Source organism: Xenopus tropicalis, chromosome 4 (assembly GCF_000004195.4).
Source record: "Xenopus tropicalis strain Nigerian chromosome 4, UCB_Xtro_10.0, whole genome shotgun sequence".
NCBI classification, from domain to species: domain Eukaryota; kingdom Metazoa; phylum Chordata; class Amphibia; order Anura; family Pipidae; genus Xenopus; species Xenopus tropicalis.
The window spans coordinates 126,109,868-126,128,112 of record NC_030680.2 but is presented as its reverse complement, the minus strand read 5'-3'; the positions used below and the strand labels follow the sequence as shown (position 1 = coordinate 126,128,112).

At 38.6% G+C, this 18,245-nt stretch overlaps 2 protein-coding genes across 8 annotated transcripts in view; one reads left to right on the top strand and one right to left on the bottom strand.

Annotated features, from left to right (window-relative positions):
- cdhr4 (cadherin related family member 4) overlaps window positions 1–18,245 on the top strand; it is a 93,395-nt gene that overhangs the window by 29,674 nt on the left and 45,476 nt on the right. Inside the window, exon 20 of one of the 7 annotated variants that reach the window (XM_031901118.1) lies at window positions 167–1,534. The exons of the other annotated variants lie outside the window; for them this stretch is intronic. Within the exon in view, the coding sequence (XP_031756978.1) occupies window positions 167–222 (56 nt within the window). The 3' untranslated portion in view covers window positions 223–1,534. Of the gene's footprint in view, window positions 1–166; window positions 1,535–18,245 lie in introns of those variants that run through there. 7 annotated transcript variants of the gene reach the window in all.
- On the bottom strand, window positions 8,081–14,748 carry LOC101730457. The gene is made up of 9 exons (XM_018093669.2): window positions 14,576–14,748; window positions 13,393–13,719; window positions 11,905–11,979; window positions 11,432–11,575; window positions 11,165–11,254; window positions 10,868–10,987; window positions 9,631–10,086; window positions 8,937–9,041; window positions 8,081–8,455 (listed from the first exon to the last, which is right to left on the bottom strand). The coding sequence occupies exons 1-8, from the start codon at window positions 14,707–14,709 to the stop codon at window positions 8,984–8,986; spliced, it is 1,404 nt and encodes a 467-aa protein (XP_017949158.2). The 5' UTR covers window positions 14,710–14,748; the 3' UTR covers window positions 8,081–8,455; window positions 8,937–8,983.

The following is an 18,245-nucleotide window of genomic DNA, read 5'->3' as shown; positions in this document are numbered from 1 at the left end:
CACATACCTTGCTAATAAAGTGAACATTACTGTACTGAACAGGGAATGATACAAAATGATACAAAATATAACAGTATGAATGATATATTTGTGATATTATGCATGATAACATGGATATATTGCCATACTGAGTGCTTAATAAATAAACAAACCCCTTTATTTATAGTTACAGGAAGAGAATATCTTTTCAACAGCCACACTGGGGAGAGGCGATGGCTGTGACCACAAACCATGATTCTGGGAAACGTCTGCACTTTACTTACATGTAATTGTTTAGTTCTCTAATGTTCGACAGCTATAGTCACCCCTGCTTGAGCTGCTGATCTACAATCTTTCTTTCAAAGATTACTGTATTTTTTACATTAAAATGTTTAAAATAAGCATCAAGATATATTCATATGTGTCGCTGAGAATTTCATTCAGAAATCAGAACTTTACTGCAGTTTCAGGAGAAGAAAATGTCTTACCAAGCCACGGAATAATGAAGGAAGAATGTGAGATGCATATGGGCTACTGCATTTTGTCTGGCTATTGGTTTGCCTTTGCAAAGGAACAGTGTGTTCCTGGGAGATTATGTCATGGAGCGCATTGATATTTACATTTAAAATATAAGGCAGAGCCACAGAGGCTTCGCAAGAGAGCAGGGGGTATAAAAAGAACAAAGAGCAATGCACATAGAGACGGAATGATAAAGCTGGAAACAATGGCACAGGCTTGGTTGGAGATATATTAGTCCATGGAGACTTATGGGATGAAGGTGGGAATGATACAGAGAAGGAGAAAGCAAAAGTACAAAAGGTAAATGGCTGGAGAAAATGACTCTGTCAGGGGGGGGGGGAGAAAGGGTAAAATGGCATCTACAGGTAGGTAGAAAGGGGGAATTAATTTGCTTATGAGATGGGGGAAAAGTTTTGCTTGTTGAAATAAAGAGATGGCAGAAGGGGGGGATTGGAATATTCAGAGAAGGTAATAAAATGGAGTGTGAAGGGACTACATAAGGATAAGCAAATGGCTCATGAATAGAGAGGGGTTTAGAAAAAAGAGAGAAAGTGGCTGATACAGACAGGTACCATAGAAGGGACAAGAAGAAAATTATAGACATACGGGCAGGTGATGAAGAGAAATAAGATTAAGAAAAAGAGGATAATGAGAGAAATAGAATTGGAAAGGCAAGAGATAGAGGGGCAATTGCCTTTTTAAATACGTTTTCTACTTCTGTCAATAGTGTGTGAGGGAGTGGGTTCACAAGGGTTTCTTTGGGTTCCACAATACTGGCTTAGGTTCTGCCTCTCTCCGGTTGCTAAGCATCACCAAACCAGTTACTGTTGTAAGAAACATACAGTTTGTGATCTTACCAAGAGTATAATTCATAGCATATCATTGTTTATAGTACAATATAGTGCAATACTACTAATACCTCTATGTACAATTACACTAATGTCCATGTACAGTATGTTAATAGAACTTTAATATCCATGTGATTTGTTTATCCATGTGTGGTTACTGCAATTAATAAACTTTATTTCTTTATAAATTTGCTTGAGGTTTTTTCTTTCAGTGCCCTGTGAGACAATCACATCTGTTAATTACTGACATCTAAAACCAAAAACCTTATTAGGAAGCAATTTATTATTTAAACATTATCCATACAAGCAGTAGTGTATGGAATTCAAAATCTAGTAGCAGATTTAGACACACACATTCCAACACACTTCAAAATGTAATAGATGATGTACTCTATACATAATATATATAATCTTGTTCTTCCTACTCTTTACTGTGACACTGTAAAGAGTAATTAATGGAAATTAATGGAATCTCCAGTTTAGGTTCATTTATTACACTTCATTTTTAGTTTAAATAGATATCATATAGTATTTGTACAACTGTAGCTCCAGTGGCAGAACTACAATGGGCCTGGTATTTGCACCACAGAAGAGAAGTAGTTAATGGGTGATCGGGGTGGGAAGCCATTAGCAAATCTTGCACATTGAGCCCTAAAGGGCTTTAGTTACGTTGGTGTGGGTTTTCTTGTACATAATACTCAGTATGTAGTTGTCCTGTCCCTCTACAGAGATGGCATATGTTTATACATTATTTTGATTGAATTTTAATAAATTCAGTCAGAATACAGGCAGAACTGTCTTTAGGAAAGGGTCGAGTAGAAGCAACTGCCCTGAGAAAAAAACACACTCCTTGCACTTCCATATTGTTGCCATTCTATCCGTTTGTGTTCTGCTGTAACACGCGTCTACTGACCCTTAGGAACCCTGGAGCTATTTTCAGGGTTCCCACAGCAGGTTGTGTAGAAAAGCCCAGCAGACATGTGGAAAAGGGGCATGCAAATGTTTATTTATATATACAGTCCCGAATCCGAAAATGTTAGCCACAGGTGGCATCTGATTTTGCAACTATACACACTTGCAATGGCATTTGCTTTGCCTCAGACACAATTGGGGCTCAAAGAAAAAAAACATGGTGATTTGTATCTGAAATAGTACTCTGCTTCTGCAAAATGTAAAGTACTACAGCACCCAGAACAGCTAAAAGCAGCTGGGGGATGCGGGGAGTTGTACAAGGCGCTCTTACCCAGAAATGAGAACCGCTTACAATGTATCCCAGGAAAGATAAGGAACACCCTCAGGTATAAACCAATCAATGAACAAGAAAGAGAAGTTTCGTTACAAAGGTGCAAAGAGAAAACATAAAAAATGGTGCTCACCACTGGGGTTTCAAGAAGTAAAAACACACTTTATAATACAAAAGTATATATTAAAGCACACAAAGAAAGATAGGAAAATCTTAACATACTTGATTGTATGCAGGCACAGGCCAGGCATTAAAAAGAGGAGATACATTTAGCTGCACCCCACATAAATGCTGGTTCTGAACACACAATATGTAGGTTAAAGGTTTATCCGTCCTTACATTTACATCACTTTCTACTTCTATGAAGATATGCTTAAGCCCAAACCTCTACCTCAGGAGTGGCCAGACTTGGTCTGGCCTGGACCGACTGGACCGACACGGAAGTGCGGAATGCGGAAGTGTGGAATGCGTGCGTACGTACGCAACGCAGCATACGTGTGTATCACAGTGCACTTCCATATTCCCGGCTTGATACGTCGATCGCGGTCCACCAGTCGATCCCCCGAGGATCGACGTATTGGCCACCCCTGCTCTGCCTGATGTACATTGTGCTCCATTACCTTAAGGTTGAAGACACACGGAGCTACTAGTTGCATCTAATTGTCATGGCTACAGGAATAGACATTTACTGATAACTGTCTCTTTGTGTGTTTTACCAAAAGGAAATCTTTGTATTGTCTCTGACAGGGTATTTTCGCAGCCATCTAGCCGTGATTAAACCCTTCTTTTTTGCTCAGTTTGTACTTGTTACTTCAAGGTGCTAGAAGCACCTCAACTGATAAACACAAACTAAAGCAGAAGCCCAGAACTTAACTCCAATAATACAGAAAATAATTTGAAGTACAACAGAGTAAAGCTAAAGTATTTCTCTATGCTCTAAAGCAGTGCTGTCCAACTGGCGGCCCGCGACCCCTCTCTGTGTGGCCCCCCACCTGTCTGGCTGCTTTGATGGCTTACCTTTGAGTAAGCATTAAATGGTATCAGTACTGAGATTAACTGGCCCCCTGTATGGTTCTCACCTCAGATTCAGGCTGTAATCCCCTGTGTTTTTCACACCTTTTAATCTCTGTATTGTCCACCCCCTGCAGTGTTCACACCTCAGGCTCAGGCTGTAATCACTCCCATTGTTCACTTCTTCACACCTCAGACATAGGTACTGTAGGCAGAGTATGGCACATACAGCCAGCATAGGGCAGGCAGAGCACACACAGGCAGCATAGGTCAGGGAGGGTATGGCACACACAGGAAGGGTAGGGCAGGCAGAGTATGGCACACACAGTCAGGGTAGGGCAGGCAGAGTATGGCACACACAGTCAGGGTAGGGCAGGCAGAGTATGGCACACACAGTCAGGGTAGGGCAGGCAGAGTATGGCACACACAGGCAGGGTAGGGCAGGCAGAGTATGGCACATACAGGCAGGGTAGGGCAGGCAGAGTATGGCACACACAGTCAGGGTAGGGCAGGCAGAGTATGGCACATACAGGCAGGGTAGGGCAGGCAGAGTATGGCACATACAGGCAGGGTAGGGCAGGCAGAGTATGGCACACAGAGGCAGCATAGGGAAGGCAGAGTATGGCACACACAGACAGCATAGGACAGGCAGAGTGCTGCCTGTGTGTGCCATACTCTGCTTGCCCTATGCTGCTTGTGGGAGGTGAACCTGGCAGGGGTTTGTTGTGGGAGTTTGTTAGCAGTTGGAAATAGCCATTAAATGGTCCCTAAGGTGTGTAATTATGTGCTGGGGGTTGCTCTGCTATCCACAGGGGAGGAGGAGGCATATGGAATTTAAGGGTATATCTTAATATGACATAATTCTTTCACATATGAATGACAGTTGATATCCCCACAGTAAGGACCAAGCATTTGGGATTTTGCTGTGCTACCACCATTGTGATAAAATAGGTGTGGTTTGAAGTGGGTGTGGTTTCAAAAAGGGGAGTGGTCAAAACTGGCTTCAATTAGCGGCCCTCCACCATGTATGCTAGAGAAATTCCGGCCCTCGGCACCGCAGAAGTTGGACAGCACTGCTCTAAAGGGATTCTGACAAAATAGCCATGAATGAGACTTTTCCATCAGACACTATTGATTAATTATAACGTAACCTAAAGAACAAGAAGATTGTATCTCAAGACATATGATAGACTATAGAATTTAGAATGGGGTTAAGGATAGTTCAGATTTTATCTGGTAATGCAGGGCTGTCCAACTGGCAGCCCCCCTCTTTGTGGCCCCCCATTGAACCTCCAAACCATAATGATGAGATTCCTGCAAGTGGTAAGTCATAGTAAAGCACAATCAAACCTAGAGTGCTACTAAGTGGAACTGGTTTGAAGGGCTTGAGTGGTGCAGCCATTTTTGACACTTGCTTTCCACTTGACAACGACATCTAGTTAAGTATGTAAATATCAGGCTCTCACTGTGTAAAGGGTAAATGCAGTGTTTTTCCCAGAATTCTAGCATAATTGCAGTCATAATAAGGCGATGCTCTTACCACAATTGTACTGTGCCTTCAACAGTTGCACCCAATTCACCAAAATTGCCTAATGTAAGCATATTTTGTGTCAATCGGATGTAATTTTGCAGAAGTCCATCTGGTATCATTTCCGGTGTTTGACACATGAATGAAGTCTACACCCAATTCTTTAGGCACAAGTGTGCTGCACCTATTGACACTGGGCATGAAGAACCCTGGAGCAACTGCCTGATCAGGAGGTAGTTAAAAGTTCCCCCTCATAAGGGCTCTGGCACATGGGGAAATTAGTCGCCCGCGACAAATCTCCCTGTTCGCAGGCGACTTATCTCCCCGAGTTGCCATCCCACCGGCGAAAATGTAAGTCGCCGGTGGGATGGCACACGCGGCGGCGCGATTTTGGCAAATCGACGAAAATGCCTCGCGAGGCAACTTCGCCGATTTGCCGAACGCGCCTGTGCAGCGTGTGTCATCCGATGGCAATTCGAGGAGATTTACTGAGAATTGCCTTTGCTAAAACACATGTAGAGACAATTATCAGTAAATAATCAGCATTGTCTGTTTTAGTAGCCACAACAAGTAGCTACTACTAGTAGCTCCGTGTGTCTTCACCCATGACAAATTATACTGCTTGTTTTTCTTGAAGCTAAATCCTGTTTGCCAAAACAAATGGGATCTAATGGCCCTTTCTTAACAGCTATCAAAGCACTATCCCATCTCAAACACAACAAAACTCTTAAAGTGGGAAACAACAAGTAATGTGCTTTTGTCGATCCTAAATCTTTGGTCTCCCTACCAAACTTGCATAACCTATCTGTTCAATATGGCAAATATTCAGGCTACAAATTGAATGTCCAAAAGACAAAGAAGTCCTATCTTTAAACATATCCTTTTATATATGAGAATCACTAAAATCAGGGTCGGACTCCCCCAGACTCCCCCCGTGCAGGGCGCACCAGGGCTGCCACCCCAGGGGCCCTGCAGGTGCCCCCGCCGGCCGTGTCCCCCACACCCCCTAGGGGCCCCCGCTGCACCCCCTAACCCCCCGCAGAGCTTCCCTAACCCCCCCGCAGGGGCCCCCTGCCTGACGTCCTCCCCTGAGCACACGTAAATTTAACGCATCTGGCGATGAACACCATCGGCTGCGGGAGTGCCGGCAAGGGTCGGCCCAGTCCGACGCTGACTGAAATCCAAATTCCAATATAAATGGAGAAATTGTTCCCTGAAGTATCTGGCCATCCACATTAACACATCAAATCTTCAACAATGTATACAGATGAATACATTTCTATGGTTCCAAGCTCTAATTTACTGAACAAATGTTTTTTGAGTTTATCTTGGCTAAATCCAGGCAACGGGTGATGATGTTGAGCAGATCACAAGGTGGACCAGCAACATCAAATATCTATAGGTATTATAAAGTGGCTCACCTACACCAGGTACTGGAATGGACCAGTCTCATACCTACATTCAAATCGGTCCTCATTAAATCTCTTACTTTGTCACCAATCCAACCAAACTCTATTCTTTGGCAGACTCAAAAGCCTATAAAGTTTTCCCCTAACCCTCCAATGTAATACAACCAGCATTAGGCAAATCCCAAATTCTACCAGGCCTTATCCCAAACTTCAGAGAACATTGGAGCTTCAAGATTTATTTTTTCAACCCATGCACAGTATTGAATCTTGCAATGTAAACTGTGATTAAATCACTATTACTAGTTACGGATATGATGAAAATAAATTTAGAGCTTTGGTTGCACATTTTCATAATCATTTCTATCTGAACTACATAATAACAGGCATAAGCACTTTATAATCTTATTGATACCAATTATCAATCTTACCATTTCTGCTTTGTGTTTTTAGCAGAAAACACAACGCCCCAATCTATGTTGTCCTTAAGGAGCAAAAATGTGCTTTTTTTACTTACACATTTGCTATGCATTCTGGGTTGTTATGTCACTAGACATAAAAAATTGTCATGGAACAAGTTTTTAACTTGTTCCTATTTGCTGTCCTGGCAGTACTGCTCCTCCAGTTAATATCAGGGTAATTAAAATCCCCCATTATTATTACTTGCCCTAAATTATCAGTCTTTTATATTTGCAACAGGACCTAAGCCTCCTCTTCTTTACTTACATTAGGGGCCTGTAGCATACCCCTACAATTAATGTATTGGACTCTTTACTATTTGTGAAAAGTGTCAGTCTCATTTATATTGGCCTATAAACTCGGCTCAACAAACAGAAAAATTCATCCTCCATTTCTATTTTCCCTGTCCCCCTAGATTTACTGCCCAGTTGTGTGCCTCATCAGCCATGTTCTAGTAATACAAATTATTATCAGTTTTCTCCTGCAGCAAGAGTGCCTCGAGCTCTTCCATTTTACCAGTCAGGCTTCTCACATTGGTAAACATACATTTAATACTAGTACCAGCTTGTACATTTTGTATATGCAACTTGTGGTCCTCCCTGCCATTATGCCCTGATAAAGTCTCCACCCCCTGTTTTCCTTTACTATAGCCACTACCTAACCTTCTTCAACAGATTTACCCACTCAATTCTTCCACAGAATTACATACTACACAATCCCCCCATGCCTAGTTTAAAATTTCCCCTAACTCTCTGGCCATTTTTCCCCAAAAGCAGCTGCACCATGTTTATTCAAATACCTTTTGAGGACATTCCCCTTCTAATCAAATGAGGATTGCTGCTTCTAGATGCTAAAAAAACAAGGGTGTAACTAGAGGCTTATGGGCCACACATGTAAATAAAGGCCTGGATCAACTGAATCAGTACCAGGCCAGTCCCTTATACCATATGTCAATTCTGCATTGGGTCCTTTAACTTTTAATTTTAAAGATATAACTGTTCACTCTCATGTGGCCCTTGTGTATTGCTGGGCTGTAGTGGAGTTATAACCACTATTCCCTGTATAATTATGACCCTAAACACACGTAAATTGTCCAAGAAAAACACTGTATTTTTATTTTGGTACTTTTGATAATTGTCCATTTATTAAAATTTGTAATTGACTGGTGTTGCAGTCTTCTGGCCATGGTGTTGGACAGCAGGCTTACTTCCTCACAGGCCCAAGATAGGCCTCACTCTCTGACTGGAGGGAACGGGTCAGCATCGGGGGACACGTTTCAGAGGCAGATATAGAAATTTGTGGATATTTTGCTGCTCGGATGTTCATTTAAAGAGAACCTGTCAGTTTTCAGTTACCAATAACTTCTAACCTGACAGGTTCTCTTTATAGTCAGACCTTATTCAGATGCGTCATCCCCGTTCCAGTCCTTGTCCCCCACAACTAAACTTTGAATTCATTTTTCCTGTAGAAATGTTAAAAAGCCAAAATTAATATTTCAGACTACATTTATCCAATCTCAAGGTTTTGGGTTTTGAATTTGAATGTTGATAAATCTGCTCCTTAGTTTACCACATTGTTAATGGAATTGATTTGCAACACTATTGCAATAAATCAAGGACATTTTCACATTTATCATTAGGGTGGTTTAAAGATAATTTAAGTGTTGCCCTCTGTGGTCTCTCAAACATTTGCTGAAGCTTTAGTATTTTTAAATGTAATAGATGTAATCCTGAAGTTGCAGCTATTGTGAGATCCTATTGGTGCCAGTAGTATTGGAACCCATTATTAATTAATTATCACCATATAAGAAGTACATAAATATAAGTATTTGTTTAAAATCTTTAAAATAAATGATCATACTAGTTTGTAATGTATGTGCTTTAATAGTATTAAAATAAACTATGATTAATCCAGTTAAACAGTGCAGGTTTAGAACAACTCACATGTTAGGGTTAATATCCACAGGTATCTATTTCTGGAATTCATTCACTTAATCAGTAGATGCTTCATCATCTGTGATCTCCTCTATCCATCTCAAAACTGTTATTCTGGACAATCAATAGAAATGTAAAGTAAGAATTAAAATGATGGTGAAAGTTTAGTAATATGGGTGTAAAAATGAAAAGCAGTTACTTCATCAGAGGTAGAACTGTGTATTTCCTAAACAAATTCCAACAGAGAATTGAGAGTGCAAGGCCCACCATGGCTGCTGCCCCCGGGTTCCCACACCCCCCATAGGGGCCGGTACTGCACCCCCTAACCCCCCGCAGGGCCCCCGCCCAACATTCTCGGGAGGGGAAGCAGTAATAGGGATTGGGTCTGGGCCGCCGGGGCCCACTAGGTTTTTTCCCGGTTTCCCGGCGGCCCAGTCCGACCCTGAATTCCAATTATTACAGTTCATCCCATAAAAATGTTAATTACCAAACTGATTCTTAATTAAAAAATATAAATCTAGCTTTCATTCCAGTCACACAACCCAACTCCAATCTTGTTTCACCCTTATTAAAAATCTCAAATCATTTGTTTCAAGTTGCTAAAAAGAAACTCTGCTTAACTAAATACTCTGATAAAGTGCAGGCTAGAACAATGATGTTAACCAATGATTTAGGCTTTTAGGTTTAAGCTTAACAATTGTACCTCTTATATTTAGCTTTAGAAGGAGTTTCTTTCTGGCTTTCCACAAAAGGTTGTTCAAACTCTGGAATAACTGGTTGCATGGAGACCATGTCCGATTCCACATGTTCCACAGATACAACTTTTTCTGCTGGAACATGTATCTCTTCTGTAGATAAAACATTGACTGCTGCCAATGATTCCGGTTCCGTCGCTAAAATACTGACTGGTTCTGCAGGTCCCTGTTCTGTCACTAAGATACTGACTGGTTCCACAGGTCCCTGTTCCGTCGCTAAAATACTGACTGGTTCCTCAGGTCCCTGTTCCGTCGCTAAAATACTGACTGGTTCCACAGGTCCCTGTTCCGTTGATAAAATACCAACTGGTTCCACAGGTTCCTGTTCTGTCGCGAAACTATTGACTAGTCCAAACATTGGTGGGTCTCTGAATAAATTAGCCATACTGGTGTAACACATTTTTCTAAACAAAAGAAATGAGAAGATTGGGTTACAAGAAATTAAAAGATTGGGTTAGACAAGGTCTTATTTACATTTTTTTTTTATCACTGGGTGTGGATTTTTTTCATCAAGAGAGAGGGAGGCCAATGAAGCATATTTGTAAGTGCGTGGTTTCTGAAGTAAGGAGGATTTAATTAATGCACCTCCAAAACCATTATCTAAAAGAAATAAAGCAGTGAGATCTCATATAGCATAATGTATAATAGAGGTATTAAAAGATGGATGACATTTCTTCAATAATAAAAATAAAGCTTTCTCAAGATAAGTAGGAAAAATAACAAGGAATTATACATTGATCAGAATTTGAAACTCTAAACAAGTCTGTCAATCTACTGCTTTGCCTATTGAAAAGGCAGAATATAGTTTAAAACATCCATTATTAGACTTCTCAAAAACATAGTAAGTTTGCCAGCCTAATTCTGAATGAGAAGTTTTATTAACAATCAAAAAATTCCAACAAGGTAAAGTTCCAGGTCCATTTGCCTCCCCTTTATTTAATTATCCTCAACTTAACTACTTTTGAAATTATTTAAACATACATTTCCAGGAAAGCAAAATAATAATAGAATCATTTTATCTCTCTTAATTTATAAAAGGATCTCAAAACATCCTTTCTATCAAATATGTCATACATCAACAATGATTATCCGCTATAACCTATCAGGAATCCTGACAGTCAGGAAAGGAATAGATTTTAATGAATTGTCACTGTTAGTACAATGAGAAACAGAAAAGAGGCTTACCCATTAATAATTACGAATATTTCCTCATCTTTCCATTGTTTCATGGAAGGAGCTTCAATTGCCTCCACCACAGACTTCACAGGAGCCTTCTTTATCTTTTTTGTCTTCTTCACTTTTTTCCTGAACAAAGAGAAGGAATAAACAGTTATGGAACTGCCTTTTCATTTGGTGTTACCTAGATATAATTGCTAGATAATCTATTGTATGTTTGTTTCGAATAAAGTTGCAGAACAAGCCACAATGGAAAACTTACAATAATAGGGAGGGGGTACAACATATAACAGAAAAGAGACTTACCCTTCAGGAATTGCAAGTATTTCTGGGCTTTGCCCAGATTTCACTGGCTCATCTGGAGTCTTCTTCTTTTTCGTCTTCTTGACTTTTTTCCTGAACAAAGAGAAGGAATAAACAGTTATGGAACTACCCTTTCATTTGGTGTTACCTAGATATAATTGCCAGATGATCTATTGTATTTTTGTTTCGAATAAAGTTGCAGAACAAGCCACAATGGAAAGCTTACAGTAACAGGGAGGGGGTACAACATATAACAGAAAAGAGACTTACCCTTCAGGAATTGCTAGTATTTCTGGGCTTTGCCCAGATTTCACTGGCTCATCTGTAGATTGTTTTATGGAAGGCGTTTCAATTGCCTTCCCCACAGATTTAGTCACAGGAGCCTTCTTCTTCTTCTTCTTCTTGACTATTTTCCTGAACAAAGAAAAGAAATAAACAGTTATGGAACTGCCTTTTTATTTGGTGTTACCTAGATATAATTGCTAGATAATCTATTGTATGTTTGTTTCAAATACATTTTCAGAATAAGCCACAATGGAAAGCTTACAGTAACAGGGAGGGGGTATTAAAATAATAGGATAAATGTCTTATTAAATTGTAGCCAAACAATCCTAAAAGGGCTGTTTTTTTGTCACAACTGAAACTGGATGCTTGACTAGTATGTGTCCCACTGGCCTAATAGTTATTTTACAAAAAAAATTATATGAAAAGAGATTGGCTTAATGTAAGTTATGCAAACGTACTTTCCTGTCACACTGGTTTCATCTTTCAGTTTCTCATCAGCCTTGGCCATCTTTTTGCCTGTGCCAGGCTTATCCCTGAACAAACATATAAAAGTAACAGACAATAAATATAAATCCAGTGTTCTAAAGAATACAAATTTTAAAACCTGGGAACTGACTAATGCACATAAACATTGCTTGTGAATATGGAAGAATTAGCAAGCACAGCTTTTGTCCAGTATTATATATATATATATAATATGTGTAATTGGCAGGTAATGTTAAAAAGTTAAATCAAAGCAATGAAAAGTATAGTAACCATAGTACTAGGTTATAATAAAACAAAAATATCTGATTGTAGTAAATTAAGTTAGCACAGTTCAGGATATCCCTTCTATGCCTAATTATATCTATAATAGCTCATAGCTTTTCACTCTGTAAGTTACTGCTACTAATATTCCTATATCTCTGTTAAATGGTTACATTTTTTTCAAGTACTAATATTTGGCAACTGCCACTTATATGCAAGGAATCATTCTCTGTAAACTAAAAGCTGTGTGCTTATACCTTTTGCTTAACAGAAAATAAACTTAACAACGCCTTAAAGGAGAACAAATGGTATAATCCCTGAGGGGTGGCAAAATGTAAGGCACCCCCCAATGATTTATAATCACTTCCTGATACTTTTACAGAAGGCCCTATGCAGTTTCTAGCATACAGGAGCACCGGCCTGGGGTTCTTCTGTAGTTTGTCACCATCTTCAACCATTGTGTATCTCCTATGGCTTCTTTTGTCTTCTCTTTGTTCGGGTCTGGGAAGGTGCATGTACATTTAAAGGACAAGGCAACTCAAAATATAATTTTTTGCCTAATAAAAGAAACCAAAATTCTAAGCAGCTTTGCAATATACATTTATTACAAGTTTGTAACGGTGTTTGAGTTATTTGTGTTTATAATTGCTATTAGAAGCAGTGCTTGCCTGTCCTTTTCTGTTCTCTATCCCGGTGGCTCAGACTGTTGAAACAATGTAACACAAGGCAGCAGACTGACAGACCTGTATTGCTGGAGAACCAAGACCTTTGCAACATTGTTTAAAATGTAACAACCAGGAGTTCAGCAAATGCTGCTTTCTATAGCAATTACATTTACAAATAATGTTTAAAGCGCTACAAATTTTTAATTATTTCATATTGGAAAATTGCTTAGAATTATGTTTTCTTTGATTATGAAAAACATTATTTTTGGGATTGACATGCCCTTTAAGTAAAGGGCAGCATTTTCACTGCACATGCACCTGCAAGGGCCCGGAGAAAAGAAGACAGAAGAGGAAGAAGATTGCAGCAAATGAGCTTATACAAAAATGCCCTGGGCCTTTGCAGTTTTCTGCTAACAGGAGCTCCAGCCCATGATAATTACTGGGGGAGTGTCTGACATTTTGCCCTGTTCCCCGGTGATTATACCTTTAGTTGTCCTTTAAGAGAAACAAAATGGTTAGTTCCAGGTTACAAACCTTATAGTAGTTTTAGGTTTAGCGGCCTTAGGCTGGGACTTCTCTATTGCCTTTTCTTCATCATAGATTGGCTTCTTCTTCCTCAGTTTAGCATAGAGAAGGCTGAGCATCTCTAGAGTACAGTTTGTAGATAACCATATCGTTATTTTAGACATATAGGTCTTTAGTTGTAATTCCCCTATTATCTTCATCAGTTTATCAAAGAGGGGCCTGAGTGCGGAGAGCCACAAACTCATTCTGGCTATAAAGGTCTCAGGCTGTGATTCTTCTATTGCCTTTTCTTCATCACTGATTTCTTTCTTTTTCTTCATTCTGTAATAGAGATACCTGCACAAGGGAAGGGGAAAGTTTCTTAGATTAAAGTTCACATAGTGATCCTTATCACACAATCAGCCCAGCTAATATATTGATATAGCCAATGGCATAACTATAGGGGCAGTTGACCCTGTAGTTGTGGGGAAAGCATGAAAAAGGGGGTCTGGTAAGGAACAGTCTGCAATCCCACCTTCCTGCCCCCAAAATCTGCATTCAGTGTGGTTTCATGAGGAAGCAAAAGATGGGCAATTGGAAAACCCTTTTTGTGAAAAATATATTTTTAAATAACAGGTGCCACTGGATTAACTCATAATGCAAAAATTTAGTTTTAACAGTTACAGGCCTTACCCCTAGTTTGTATGCTAGTATGCCAATTTAAAGAGATTTATAGGTATATCTTACTAGGGTAGAAATGATATGTTAAACTTAATATTCAGAATATATAGTTCTACTTCAATTAGCAGCACAGAAAGAATTCCCAGCCCTGTTATTATAGTTAAATCTAGAAAAGTGATTATTTGTGCCTCACAGGCACCTCGCCCACAGTTAAAGTAATAGAGTAATTTTGGGGGCATTATGACCCTGTGCCTCTGGCTGGCTGCAGATAAATATTATTTATATATAATATATATATATGTAAAAAATGCTGGTGCACACCAGGAAAATTTCATCAAAAAAAGATACTTATTTGAATAACATAAGTATCTTTTTTTGATGAAATTTTCCTGGTGTGCATCAGCATTTTTTACATATTTACATTGTTTATCTGATTTGCACCCAGTTTGTAATATATATATATATATATATATATATATATATATAATGGATACATAATGTGTTAGAATTTAGATTAAGAGAAAAGACTTACCATCCAGCTGCTCCTGGCAATGCAATTGATAACATAGCAGCTAATGCTATAATATATACTTTATATTTGCAATAACTGCAGGGGGTAATTCCATTTGCATTGATTATATTTTCCTCCAATTTACTTTCATTCATTTGAGCTTTATTTCCTTTGTCTCCATGTTTATGTGCCGCTGCAAAAACAAATAGGGGTAAGTGCAAATGCTCACAGCCGCTGCATCTGTTGTCTAATACCCACAACCCAACTAGTCCAAAACTTGTTCCTTATACATCCAGCAGCATTAATATCTCATTTCATTGCCATAACACTCCTCTCCTTGTTTTAGCACATCTAATTATTAAAGGACATACAAAGACTACATTTTCCTATAATGTATATAAGTTGGGCACAGTTTCCCCGCCAAAATGGCATAATTTATACTGCATTTATCCCTTCCATTTTACAGCACTATCACATTTTCCTAAAACAAAAAGCACTTTTCACCTGGTAGCAACTGTAAATTGCCCAGGTACAAATTTGCCAGTGTGCCCCATTGTGTTGGGGCGAGGTTTATGTTAGATCTCTTACAACTGCGTTGCATGCATAATTTACTATTGTCACCATCTGTATCTTTTATTGGATACTAGAATTTTATCATCTTTGTTTTGTAATAAGCTTGTCTATATAGATTATACATTTATAAAGGTTGATCTCTGCACGTCCTAGTAGGGAATTGGGCTATTTTATATTCCCAAATTAGACCTCCCACTTATAATAACAGGAAGTTAGAGCTGATATAAAAGACAAAAATCTGCACCCAAAATATATTTTATTTTTTTAGATTAAACAAATTGACATTAACTGCGGTTGTCATCACTTACCAGATGCGGGATGGATAAAAGCTACAAAGAATCCTATTATAATGAGGCATTCAATTAAATATCTGTAAAATTTCTTCATTGGATTAATTTTTGATTTATACATTTGTTGCTGCACAAAAAGAAAGAAAAAAAAATAATTAAAATCCATAGAAATGTTTCCATAACCATATCAAAGCATATTTCCTTGTTTTTAAACATTTGTCTATTTGTATTATTCTTATTGCTTTCAAGTTTTGATGATAATGAATAGACATAATATACATATAAATAATGGGCCTAAATCACCATAGTTTGCCCATACATGGCCAGATAAGGTGCCGAAATGGTCTAAAGGACCAATATCAGCAGCTAGAATCGGCCTACATATGGCCACCGTTAGAATAAAAGCTATATAAGGAGGGGCCTGAACTAGATTATAATTATTTAAAAGCCACTGAAAAATGTAAATAGATATTAGAATTCAAGTTCTGTTTTTTTTTTAAATGGTTTAACTTTAGTTAGATGTCTGTGATGACATAATGGTAACTTACTCTAAAACTGATAAGAATCTAAGCATTAATTTGGCATCTATAGGGAAATATAAATTATAGTCTTAAATAATAAAAAGAATCTAGAAAAGAAAACCCAGATTAAAAATGTAATTAATATTTCTAAAGAATCTGTAATTTGGAGCCACTGATATTTTATTAATGTATACTAAAAAACTTCTGATAACTGCATTTTCTTTCTTTATGTAAAATAGGTTTTGGGTAGAGGGCTCCTTTATATAAGAGATATCATAATTATAATTAATTAGGCTTGCACAAAAGCCAGTTTTGTAGAAAAATCTATTAAAAAATAGAAAAGTTACCAATTTTTCAGATGTTGCGCTTCAGTTTGTGCTTTCAGCAAAGGCACGTGTAGCACCTTCAACTGAAAAGCACAAAATGAACAAATTGTACAGGGTTTGTTTACAGCTGTGTGTGATCTTGTCACAATGGTGACCTACTTTCAGCCAGATAACAGGGGTACAGGGTTTGTTTACAGCTAGAAGGCCGTGACATCACAATCATGTTACTATGGTATACTAACATAGTAATGTCATAATGTTAAGGGAGTGAGAATGATAACAGGCCTAACACTAATGTTGGCAAATACTGGAGAATCTAAATCCCTGGACTAAATAATTACAATGATGGGAAATGATATAAAACATTAAAGGCAGGCTTAAGACATAATACCATATGCTTAATTTTGTTGCTACAGTTATAACTAGAAAGGGAAGTTTGAGAACAAACTTCATGTTGGGTTGAAAAACTTTGTCACAGACGGTTTTCACTGAATGAAATCTGATCTGTTGTTGGCTCTGCCCACTTTTTCTAAACTTGGATGACAGTTATATAGTAAAAACCACTGTGCAAAGTTTGGGGGACCTGGTTTTAATAGTGTCTGAATGGCAGCAATTTAAATTTCCCCACTGAGAGTCAACGAGTGACATCTGGAGGCTCCGCCCACTTTTTTCTAACCTGAAACTGCAGTTACCCAGTGACTAACTCTGCAAAGTTTAGGGACACTAGGATTAATAGTTAAAGAACGGCAGCAATTAAAATTTAAACCAAATTTAAACCAATAAAAGTCAATAGGTAAATTGTGATTGGTGGCTCCGCCCACCTTCTCTAACCTTGAGTCGAAGTCACCCAGTGACAAACAGTGGGCACCCTGGCATAAATAGTGTGAGAATGACAGCATTTTACATTTAAACCAATAAAATTCAATGTATGAAATCTGATTGGATGAAATTTAATGGGTGGAAATGGATTGGCTGTTGGTGGCTCTGCTTTGCAAAGTTTGGGGACCTTAGTATTAATATTTAAAGAATGGCAGCAGTTTAAATTTAAACATATGAAGTCTATAGGTAAAATCTGATTGGTTGTTGTTGGCCCTGCCCACTTTTCTAAACTTGAACATAGTCACCCAGTGACAAACAAAGTTTGGGGACCCTGACATCAAACGAATAAAATTGAATAGGTGAAATATGATTGGCTGTTGTTGGCTCCGCCCACTTTTTCAAAACTAAAACTGCAGTCCCATAGTGACCAACTGTGAAAAGTTTGGGGATCCTGGTGTTATTACTGTGAGACTGGCAGCAGGTTGACTTTTCTCCATTGAAAGTCAATAGGTAAAATCTGATGGTGGCTCCACCCACTTTTTCTAACCTTGAATCACAGTTACCTGGTGCCTAACTCTTTTTCTAACCTTGAGTCAAAGTCACCCAGTGACAAACAGTGGGCACCCTGGCATAAATAGTGTGAGAATGACAGCATTTTAAATTTAAACCAATAAAATTCAATGGATGAAATCTGATTGGCTGTTAGTGGCCCAATCTACTTTTCCTATTTTTGAACTGCAGTCCCCCAGTGACCAACCTGCAAATTTTGGGGAAAATTGTGAGACTGACAGCATTTTACACTTCACCATTGAAAGTAAATAGGTGAAATGTTATTGGCTGTTGGTGGCTCCGCCCACTTTTTTCTAACTTTGAATGGCAAATACCCAGTGACTAACTCTGGAAACTTTAACAACCCTGGAATTAAAATTTAAATAATGGCATCAGTTTAAATATAAACCAATGAAATCTAATGGGTGGAAATGGATTGGCTGTTGGTGGCTCCTCCCACTTGTTTGGGAACCCTGACATAAATAGTGTGAGCAAAGCAACATTTTAAATATAAACCAAAAAAATTCAATAGGTGAAGTCTGATTGGCTGTTGGTGGCTCCACCCACTTTTTAAAACCTAAAAATGCAGTTCCCTAGTGACCCTGGTGTTAAT

Coding starts and splice junctions, on each gene's coding strand:
- LOC101730457 (XM_018093669.2), bottom strand. CDS start 14,709: ATGAATGAAAGTAAATTGGAGGAAAATATAATCAATGCAAATGGAATT. Junction 11,980..13,392: donor AAACCTAAAACTACTATAAG/GTTTGTAACCTG, acceptor ATGTTTGTTCAG/GGATAAGCCTGGCACAGGCA. Junction 11,255..11,431: donor ATACTAGCAATTCCTGAAGG/GTAAGTCTCTTT, acceptor CTCTTTGTTCAG/GAAAAAAGTCAAGAAGACGA.